Source organism: Mobula birostris, chromosome 6, assembly GCF_030028105.1.
Source record: "Mobula birostris isolate sMobBir1 chromosome 6, sMobBir1.hap1, whole genome shotgun sequence".
Lineage (NCBI taxonomy): Eukaryota > Metazoa > Chordata > Chondrichthyes > Myliobatiformes > Myliobatidae > Mobula > Mobula birostris.
Genome location: NC_092375.1, coordinates 145775213 through 145786890, shown reverse-complemented (window position 1 = coordinate 145786890; position 11678 = coordinate 145775213). Strand labels below are relative to the sequence as shown.

The 11678-nt window shown below is 41.6% G+C and overlaps 1 protein-coding gene across 1 annotated transcript; it reads right to left on the bottom strand.

Moving 5' to 3' along the window:
- Positions 1-2417: 2417 nt before the first annotated feature.
- LOC140198737 (gamma-crystallin S-1-like) lies at positions 2418-5460 on the bottom strand. Its single transcript, XM_072259752.1, has 3 exons — positions 5451-5460; positions 4261-4523; positions 2418-2693 (listed from the first exon to the last, which is right to left on the bottom strand). Exons 1-3 carry the CDS (start codon positions 5458-5460, stop codon positions 2418-2420), a joined length of 549 nt encoding a protein of 182 aa, XP_072115853.1.
- Between the last annotated feature and the right edge of the window lie 6218 nt (positions 5461-11678).

Genomic DNA, 11678 nt, shown 5'->3' with positions numbered 1-11678 from the left:
CTTTACTCTCCACAAACTGTTGTTGAACCTTCTTCCTGGCCATTGGATCACACTGTTAGTTTCATCTGTCCAGTCTGTTGGAGCTGACTGTGCCTGCTAGGACAGGCATGACCTTAATCTCACCAGGTATGAGGCCTGCCGGCTACCCTCACTTCACTTAGTCTGCCTGTCGAAGCGGTGCACAGATGTGTGGCCTGTGCCACACGCAAGCAGCTACTTGGGGCCACGGGGAGAGCTAGGTGTCCAGTAAAGACCAAAGGAGAGACGGCTGCCTCAGAATGGACACAACAAGCACGTTCATCAAAGGTGCTACAGCCCCTGGGAACCACTACATCCTAATAACAGAAATAAGAGAAACATAAATAGTTTTTTGAGTCATACTTCTGATCAGCTACTTCAATTGGCCCCATACTGAAATCACTCCCACCAATGTTTCTGTCCTTTGCACTTTCTTTGCTTCTACCAAACTCATTCACTTTCTTCACTAAGGAAATTGCTGGAAGAACTCAAAGGGTCAGGCAGCATCTGAAGAGGGATATGGAAACTTTGTTTCTACAAATTGCAGCTTTGATTGCTGGTCATTAGAGGCTTAGTTAATGAACTATACAGATATATTTGCTTTCTGTCCACTGTTTTCTGTAGGGAGTTTCCTGGTTTAGCCGATGAAAGTGCACTTCAGCTTGCGAAGTTCACCATGTGGAAGCTGTATGTTAGCTCTGTCTTCAAATTAACGCCTTACACCGTAATCGGTTCTCCCAGTACACGCACATATGTGTATTTAATACTGTCATCAGCTTTCCCTGTCCAACTCATCAAAGAAGTTCATAGAGGAAAGTGGTTGATTTACCATTGACTGGTTGGGTGTTGAGGCTTTCCTGTGGAGGTAAAGTGGTGGTCGATAGTTTGGGTCAATGCCCTGCACCGGGAATGAGTGTAGAGGAGAGATACCCAGTATTAAAGTTGAGGGGGAGAGGTGAAGCAGGGGCTGGCAAGCAGCAGGAGAAACCAGGTGGGAAACGGGATGAAGGTTATATGGAACCATGTATGGGGAAGATCAGGGTGGAGGTTGCGAGACAGTGGATGGTGGGCGATACGTATAGACAGATAAGAAGAGAGGGGGAAATGATGGAAGGTGGAGCCAGGAGGGAGAGACAGAGGATAGAAAGTGATATGTGGAGATAGAAAACGCTGCAGATGCTGGAAAATAAGCAGGGAGGAAGGTGTCAAGAGATGACGGATAGATTCAGATAATAAACCTTCACTTCTGGACTTCTTCCATTTTCCCCTGCTCTACCTCTACCTCTTCACATCCTGCTTACCCATATCATTATCAATATTGTTTTCACTCTTTAACTTTCTGAATTCCTTTGACACTCCCCATTACCATTCTCAGCTGAAATATTTGGGAATTTCACTTATCCCTTCACCAGGATCTATCTGCCATCCCTTGCTCCAGTCCTTCTTTATACTGGCTACCTTCTCTCTATCTTACAGTTCAAGGTCACCTGCATGACTGACAGCTGTCAATGTCAGCTTCCAGACTGCATTTATCCCTCACAAATCGTAATCCAAATAAAATTGCTTAGAATTGGAAGTGTCCATTCAACATGGCTGGAAATTGGTTGTGAAGGGAACATTTTTATTAAAAATGGAGTCTCTCTAATTCGTAGATTGTGACAAGTGTTCTCACTAAAGAAGCTAATGGGACGCTTGCCTTTTAGCCCGTAAATGTCTGAAAAACACTGATGCAAAAATGGAGGATATGTACCTAGCTTGCGACAGGTGGGAGAGGCAGTGCAGTGGTGCATCTGGTAGAAACATTGCCTCTCAATGTCAGCAACCTAGCGGGATGTCTATGTGAAGTTTGCACATTCTCATTGTGATCCAGTGTTTTTCTCTAGGTGCTCTGGTTTCCTTCTAGATCTGAGCAGTGAGCTGTATGGTAGGCAAATCAGCCATTGACTAAGATTTGGGTGAGATGGTGAGTATTTGAGGTGATTTTTTAAAATGGGATCAATGAAGGATCAGTCTTGTGGGTAGTTGATTCAGTGGGCCAAAAGGCTTGTTTCCATGTTGTATCTCTCAATAAGAGCAGGAATCTACAGAGTTGTGACAATTTATCACTATCTTCTCAATAGGGGAAGATGAGCTGATCAATAATGATTTACATGTTCAGCATGTCTCTAGATAAAATTTATCTCCACAATGATAGCAGCTAAAATGAGAAATAATCCTGAATTAAGGTCAATATGTTACAAGCATCTACATAAGATTTAAGTACCATTGCTATTTTGTATGTTTTACACAAAGTTATAGCAACATCAAAATAAATGAATTACAGTGACAAGGGTCTTGCAAAGGAGATTTTATTTTCTGAAATATGTTGTCAGAATAATATGCTGGTTATTGAGAGTCAATTAGAAGTCCCTCATGCGCCTGAAGGACCCAATGGCTGAGTTGTAGCCACCCCAGTCAATGTATTTCCTGTATTCCCCGAGTCTCAGGAAATACTGTCGGCCTCTGTAGTTGGGATGTTCATAGAAGATCCAGTAACCATCCATCACCTGACAGGAGTGGATGTCACGGTAACGGAAACGATCATAGACAGAGGGACAGTCATCCATGAATTCCATCATCTGGCCTCCAAAGTCAGGCCTCTCATAAATCCTCATCCTGTAGGTGCCTCCTCGGTACTGGAAGAAAGGATTTTATTGCATCCTTAATACAGTATAATAATCTCAAAATACATATAATTAACACAGATATTTCAGGGAGATGTAGTTGTATAAAACCTCAGTATGATCAACAATGAATTCTATTTCAAGGTTATCCCTGATGAAATAACTTGGAGAAAATTTATCTCCACATTGATGGCAGTTAAACTATAGACAATCATAATTTAAGATTGATGGAGTTCACTGTTTCTACAGGATTCTCATGATTCTCTAAAAAAATACATTTTGGCTGTAGATCACATGAAAGGTATTTTAAGGATTTTAATGTATCCTCAGTATATTCTTAATGTCATAATTAAATATCAGAAGTTGATACATCTTTTGCATATCTATAAAGTATAATACCTGGTTGAAGAGTGAGTTCTCCGTTTCTAAACATAGTGTTACCAAGAAGAACTAAGTTTACAGAATTTAGTTCCAATAGAGATAACATGATGTAATTAATGTAAAACTTGTGTAAAAGCATCATGGTAAATGAGCTTACAGTAGGTGCTGGTCTGTGTCTGTAAATCGGTTTACTTGCTAATATAAAAAAGAATGCAAGTTGATCTGAGCGTTTTCAGTTTCTATTTCCTCACTTCCCCTGTCAGAGGGATAAATATAACTCTACACGGGGTGTGATTGTTGAAAACAATAACACAGCCATCCCTTATTCCAATCTAGGTACCACCTGGAGCCTGAATTACATTATTAGTTCTCGTAACTTGGCCAAATTGGACCAGATGATCTTGAAAGAATTTGCAAGTGATGGGATAGGACAGAATGCTCAACATATAGCTAACATGGATGCAAAACATGGGCCAAACAGCCTCATCCAATGCTTTAACCTCAAAGTGGTTCACTAAAATCATGCAATAATATTATGTTTTTAATTTTGCAGGGCTCTGAGCCACCAGTGTCCAGGTGCTACTATTGTCTACATGGTGTTCGATAAAACTAGCAGAAACTGACCAAGTATTCATGTGGCCCAACTAGATTTTAATAGAGAAGACACAAGGGAGGGCAGTGTCTGGAATCTGGATCAACACACAAGATGCTGGAGGAACTCAAGGCGTCAGGCAGAACTTGCAGAGTCAACATTTCAGTTTGAGACTCTTTATCAGGCCTGACAAATGCTGCCTGACAGGCTGAGTTCCTCCAGCATCCTGTGCGTAGACATTAATGTAGTTTCAGCATAAAAAGCCAGTGTTGCATACGCCAGTGATAATAAACCCGATTCCGATTCCCATTCTTTACCCAGTGCCCTCACAATCACGGATACAGCTCCGTCTGTCAAAAGCAATCAGACATTGGTCCTTCTCACCAGATTCACTCATTCCCTGTACCAACTTAAATTCTGTTGACTCCTTTAACAAATATCTACTGACTCCAAACTTGTCTCTAAATGCCAGCAGCTAAGTCTAGCTTTCACATTGCACATTTCAGAGAAGGAGCTTGTGCACAAGTGTAATTATTGCAAATATCAGCCATTTTCTAGCAGTGTGTCAAGTGGCTTGGAATACCTCAGTCACCAACAGCAACTTACAGGTGGGTAACTGCGACAGGACTTGACACAGTCATCGAATCCCATCCAGCGCTGGTAGTCAGGATACTCTCCTCTGCTCAGGACATACTGGTATCCCATGTAGTTGGGTCTCTCGTACAACACCCACCAGTCACTCTCGACACGGATGGAGTTACAGCGGCTGAAGTAAGGGGAGAGGTCGGCACAGTCGGAGCTGCACTCATAGTGCCGACCCTGGAAGTTCCTGTCCTCGTAGAAGATGATCTGTGGGAAGAAATAAATAGCTTAAATCAGACTGGGGACAAATGATAGTTACAATATAATTCACAAAATGAAAAGTGGTCTTGCCTTTCCCATTGTGGTGTACGACCAATAACCAACTGACTACATGTAACTGTAACTGGGTATTTATGTACTGGACAGAAAGGCATTTACAGCAAGGCCTTTGTAATGTAAATGATGCAAACCTGAGGTCAGCAGAAAACAACATATGACCCGTGAATGCTGAAAAAGCACCTGAGGATACGGGACTTGTCAGTGACCCAGTGATTGTTTTTGTTTTGCAGTAGGCAATTTAATTCTACAAGGCAGTAAATTAGCCTTTTTCATTCTATGCTAGGGATCATTCTAGAGTTCCAAAAAGTTGCAGTGCCGAGATATGTCGTAGAGTCACAGTCACAGTACAGGCCCTTTAGCCCACGTGAGTCCATGGGACACTATCAACCACCCATGTACACGAATCCTAAATTAATCCCAATATTTTTATTCTCCCCACACTCTCATCGACTACTCCTGGATTTAATGCTAATTTACTGGTCAGGGACAATTTGCGATGAGTAATTAATGTACTGATGTGTGAGGAAATCAAGGCACCCCGAGGAAACCGATGAGAGAGGAGAGAGGAGGTGCAAACACCCGAGCTATTGAATCTGGCTCTCTGTGGGGACCAGGAGATGGCGTCTTTCAGAGAGATGTTTCAACAAAATTTCTTTCAATGTCCAGCCACGGATTCTGCAGCAGCACAGTTGGATAGCAGTTAGCGACAAGCTGTACAGCACCTTCGATTGGGGTTCAATTCCTAAGCCTTCTGTAAGTAATTTGTACGTTCTCCGCATGACCCGAGGGTTTCCTCCTGGTGCTTCACATTGCAAAGGCATCCTGGTGAGTAAGTTGTGGATATCTTATACTGGTGACAACACTTGCAGACTAACCCCAGTACATCCTCGGACTGTGAAGGTTTTTGTCACAAGTGATGCATTTCACTGTTTCATTGTTTCGATGTACATGTGATTACTAAAGCTAGTCAATCATTCAGATATACCCCTCCAACCTCAGAAACCCTCAAATTCACAAGATCTTTTTCAGTCCGATTGCCCCTTTGGGTCTCTTACAGCTTCAAGCCCCCATAAACTAGAGCACAAGAAACCTACACAGTCACTGGCTCAATACACACACTCCACACCTGAGGTCAGGATTGAACCTGCATCCCTGCAGTTGTGAAGCAGCAGTACTAACTGCTGCAGCCCTCTGCCATCCTGCTGTGGACTGAACCCTTTAGCCACAGGACCTCATTATAGCATTGAGTGTGGAACTTGATAGATTTATCCTAATGAAGAAGGAAAAACCAGGACAGGAAGAATCGTTAATGAAAGAGGCCGATGTAGTAAGGAAGATAGTCAGAAAAGAAATCTTCCACAGAGCTCAATGGGACCATCATAGATGCCTCAGAAGACATCAAGACATCCACCTATAGAAGCCTGTGCAGCGAACCTCTGACATTTCTTAAACACCTCTATTTCTTAATTGTTGTCTTAACTAGAGTAATTAAGCCCTTATGGTCCAAATGAATTGTGTCAAGTTTATTTTAACTGGCATGGGTTTTCCATGTACTGTGATTATTTAAAGCAGACTCCCCATTAGCGCTTACTGCATGTTTTTGCTCTGAGAAAGATTTTTCTAGCGGTGTTGGTCAGTCCAGCCCCTGATGTTCTGTTGGAATTCCTGTGTATAAACTCTTGTTTTTGTTTCTACATGTGACCTTGTCATTCCTGCGCACCTGGGTTCAGTTGTTGCCAGTACACAGCACGACAGAAAACAAAACAAACACAAGCAGATCAACTTCAGAGCATTGAACACCACATCACATATTGCTTTATTGTGCACAGAATATTAACAGTAAAAATACTAATTCTTTCTGGTCTGTATGGTGGTTAAATTTGACTGCATATATCTAAAATCCCAACACCCTTTAGTATTACTGGGCTAAACAGTGGTACAATGGACTCTTTGACTTGATGTGAATTCTCCATCTGGATGTTTGTAGAATACACTGCCACAACATGAAAGGGGACTCTGACTTTTTTAAGTGAAAATATACTTCATTCATAAAAATAATTTTTAAAAAATAAAAATACTGAACCACTAAGTTTATGTTTACACAACGAGTAATGACTTTGACTCATAATGCATGATGGTAGAGGACAGTTTTTGCTTTAAAAGTACTTAGGAAATAAGGCAAGGATTATTTTGATAACGTCTTCTTTAGCATATGTATTTCAAAACAAAGCAGGTTCCTTGACTGAAATAAGTTGATTTTCTGCTTGTTTTTTTCAGAAATGGTTTCATTACCTCTGAATGATATTGTCCACTGTTTGTAGGGTATGAACTACCCTACAAAATGGCTTTTGTAGAAGGCTTTTGTAGATGGCTTTTTTAGAAAATGGCTTTCTGTAGAAGCAATGTGTTCTGCTTGTAGGGTTTGGGTTACCGTTAAAGATAACTGGTTGTGATACTCAGTTTAGGAATGTCGAGTCAGCCAATTAGGATGGCGAATTTGGGAAAAGGTTCTACAGTAAGCTGGGTGGAGAGGTTTTGTGACGGACAGTGGGATAGGTCGAGGTCTTTTCATTGTGAAATGGAGAGGGAAGAAGTTCGAGAGTACCAGCCGCAGGATTCAATCCAAAAGGAACGTGCGATTCAATGGAGTCCAGGATAGGAAATTCTACTGGTGATCAATGAACAGGAGTCGGCACCATAGGTAAAACGGATATATCCAGCTTTTGGAAGATCTGAGCTCCAACCTTCTGTACATTTGACTATTTTATTTGTAATGGACCCTTATGTTTTTTCCTTTTTCTTTCTTCTTTAATAACAGTTTGGTTAAGTTAACATTCATAAATATACTTTCTTTATAATTGACAGCTAATTGCATGAGGGCGGTGTTTACACAATATTCACACAGATTGGGCTTCGGATGGTTGAGACATCCCAACTTCCCGGTTTTGGTGGGACTCAAGTCATACCGAGCCGAGATGTACGGAGTTTAAGAAAGGTGGTTTTCTCACTGCGGAGTCCAGTGGCCGTTAGCGAGGAGCTAGGGATGCCCAGTAGAAAGGGGTTTCATGTAAATAATTAGAGCATTTATATAGCACCATAAGATCATCTGAAAACACTGAATGGATTATTTATGCAACACAGTCAGTGAGACTTCGTCGTTGAGCAGACAGCCATCCTGTACACAGCAATCCTCACAGCAACAATGAATATCACATTAATTCATTTTTAACTTTAGCATTTTTAGGAAATGTTCCTTTAATTTTTCATCCTAAATGAGTGTAAAAAGTAGATACACATTATACTCATGTTTACCTTTTGCTGAACGGAGCAACAGCAAAAAAATACAGGGAACAGTTCCTACTATAAAATTTATTTTCATGCATGAGAAAAACAATATTTACTTCATTACTTTTTGGAAAAAATTAACTGTATTATTTGCAAGCAATATCTTTTTAAAAATGTATTCAATTTTTATGATCTGGTGTTACTGGCAAGACCAGCACTTAATACCCTGGAGAAAATGAAGACGAACAGCTTTTCTAAACCCCCGCAATCGTTCTAGTGAAGTTCTCCCACAGAGATGTTGGCAGGGAGTTTCAGGATTTAAATCCAGTGGCGATGAAAGACAAGTGATAGGTTTCCAAATCAGTGAGCTATGTAATATGGAGGGGAAGCTACTGATTGTAGTATTCACTTGTCCTTTAGGAAATATTATCCAAACAGCCTGGGCAAGTATCTGCAGTGCACTTTTGTAGATGATACACAACACTGTCACTTTGCATCAATCCTCTGAATGAATATTTCGGATGATTGTTAAGGAGCCAACCAAGAAGGATACCTTGACAGTGTCAAGCTTCATAAGAGCTGTTGGAGCGAACTGCATTCATCGAGCCAAATGGAGAATATCATGATGTGCCTTGAGAATGTGCCTAGAAAAAGTGTGGAGTGTCAGGAAGTGAGTCAAGTTTCAAAGTTCATAGTAAGTTTATTAATCAAACAAGGTATATATCATTTATAACACTGAGATTCATTTTCCTGTGTGCATACAACAAATCTATAGAACAGTAACTATAACAGGATCAATGAAAAATTAATCACATTGGAGAAGACAACAAACTGCAAATGCAAATACAAATAAACAGCAATAAATATCAAAAACATGAGATGATGAGATAAAAAAAACCCTTAAAGTGAGATTGCTGGTTGTGGGAATATCTCAATGGATGGGCAAGTGAGTGTCATTATCCCATTTGTTCAAGAGCCAGATAGTTGAGGAGTCGTAACCATTCTCGAACCTGGTGGTATGAGGTTCTTGTACCTTTTACCTGATGACAACAGCAAGAAGAGAGCATGTCCTGGGTTGTGGGGATCTATGATAATGGATGTTGCTCTCCTACAACAACATATCATGTAGATGTGCTCAATAGTTGGGAGGGCATTTTTGTGATATTCTAGGCTGAGTCCATTACTTTTTCTAGGATTTTCTGTTCAAAGGAATAGGTGCCTTCATACCAGGCCATGCCGCAGCCAGTCAATACACTCTTTACTACACAACTATAGAAGTTCATTAAAGTTTTATGTGCCATATCGAATCTCTGCAGACTCCAAAGGAAGCAGAAGTTTTGCCATTCTAGCTTCGCAATTATACTTAGGTGCTGGGTCCTAGACAGGTCCTCTGAAATACTACCAACCAGGAACTTAAAGTTGATAACCCTGACGTTCTGAAGAATCTCATTTCTATTGCCTGAATCTACTTTTGCAGTTCTGCTGCTAAAGTCCAGGATTTTAAGCAGACAAGAAGGTGTCTCCATCACAAGTGCATGCAGGAGTTTCAACTTGGATCTGAGAGCGATGTTATTATCTCTCCAGACTGGTTTTAGTTTAGCCAGTGTTGCTGTTGTTTGGGCCATCTTTACAAGGACTTCAGGCTTTGATCCTTCTTGGTTAATAATGGCGCCAAGATACTTTAACCGTTTGACAATCTCTAGTTCTCGTCCACTTCAGGAGGTTTAGATTATTAGATTATGAGGACACTCAGTCCTCATTTATTGTCATTTAGAAATGCATGCATTAAGAAATGCTTCAAAAGACTCCTTGTCATCTTCTATACAGACCATGTCTTAAATGACGAAGTACAAAGGAGCAGAACCCAACACATGAGACACCACAAAGATCTGCTGTCCACAGTAAAGAAGAAGGAACTAAGATGGTCTGGCCACATAACAAGTTCAAGTAGGTTCTGATAGACCATTCTTGAGGGACTGATGCAGTGGAAAAGAGAAAGGAGCTGACAGAGGAAGAGGTGGGCAGACAACATTGCAGAGTGGACCAGAGAGAGCTTTGCTACAACCCAGGCACTCACCCACAACCATGGGAGATGGAGGAAATTGGTGCAGCACTCATCTGTACAGCACCTCTATGACCCAGGCAGGTTGCGGGATCCCTCTCCAACTCTGATCCTCCTACAAGGACTGCCTTATGGACCCCTGGCTCCCCTCTCCTGAACTCCACAATCAGTTCCTTGGTCTTGCTGACATTGAGTGAAAGGTTGCTGTTATGACACCCCTCAGTCAAATTTTCAGTCTCCCTCCTGTATGCGAATTCATCTCCACCTTTGATTCGGCCAACGACTGTAGTGTTGTCAGCAAACCTGAATATGGCATTGGAGCTGTGCTTAGCCACAGAGTCACTAGTGTAAAGCAGGTAGACCAGAGAGCTAAACATACAGCTCTGTAGTGCATTTGTGGAGGAGATCTTGTTGCCAATCTAAACTGACTGAGGTCTACAAGTAAGAAAATCTAGGATCCAATTGCATAAGCAGGAATTGAAGCCAACGCCTTGGAGCTTATTGATTAGTTTGGAGGGGATGACGCTATTGAATGCTAAGCTCTAATTGATAAGTAGCATCCTCACCACAGGATACCTAAACTCTGACCAAACACTAACTGTAATGCATGTATCTCTGTGGTCAATCCAGTTGAATTTGTAGAAAATGATGTCTTCCCTCCCCTACTCCCCAGAATGTCGATGGTGTGGACCTCAGCAATGGTAATGCCATTGAATGTTGGGGAGAGATGAGAGATTCTCTCTGGTCTGGCCTGAATATTATCTTGATCTTGCTGCATATGGGCTTGTAGCAGGTGGAATTGAAAATTGTGCAAACATCTGAAAACATCCCAACTTCTGACTTTAAAGTGCAAGGAAGGTCATTGATGCAACTGCAGAAATGATTGGGCTTTGGAGAATGTTTTCTCAAAAGCACAATTGCACTTAGTTTATTGATCAATCAAAAATTAAGTCATGAAGTTACCAAATGCATTATATGTGATCAGCAGGGTAAATGAAATGGACTTCACCTGCTCCACAGACATATTTCAAACAATTATATGGATTGCTAATGATTGATTCTTTATCCGTCAGTGACTGATGGATTTGTGCAGTTTTTCTGTTGTGTGAACTACATTAAGTCACCTGTATGGGAGAGTTTTTAAAGTGGAAAGGCACTGGGACAGTTCACGATCTTGACTGCGGAAGTCCAGGTCCAGTAGTCTGAGTAGTCATCACAAGGGATGTACTTTGGTTGCAGTGGATGACCATGACTTCTTCTATGGTTTGTCATGCCCTTTTTTCTCTCAATGTTTTGTAGAACCACCTTCCTGGCCATTGGATCACACTGTTCGTTTCATCTGTCCGGTCTGTTGGAGCTGACTGTGCCTGCTAGGACAGGCGTGACCCTAATCTCATCGGGTGTGAGGCCCGCGGGCTACCCTCGCCTGGTTTAGTCTGCCTGTCAAAGCAGTGTACAGGTGTGTGGCCTGTGCCACATGCAAACAGCTACTTTGAGACACAGGTGAGTGCTGCGTGTCCAGTGGAGACCAAAGGAGAGGGAGCTGCCTCAGAATGGACACAACAAGCACGTTCACCAGAGGAGGTACCCTCCCTGGACATCACATACACTCTAATAATAGAAATAAAAGAAGCATTTTCAGTTATATCTCTGAGTGCATACTTCAATTGACCCCACACTGAAATGACTCCGACCAATGTTTCTGTCCTTTGCTCTTTCTTCACTTCTCCCAAACTCATCCACTTTCTTCAGTAAA

What these genes read in the sequence shown, in the direction of transcription:
- LOC140198737 (XM_072259752.1), bottom strand. An exon ending in CCTGTCGCAGTTACCCACCT is followed by an intron (nt 2,694 to 4,260) that starts GTAAGTTGCTGT and finishes CCTTTCTTCCAG; the next exon opens with TACCGAGGAGGCACCTACAG.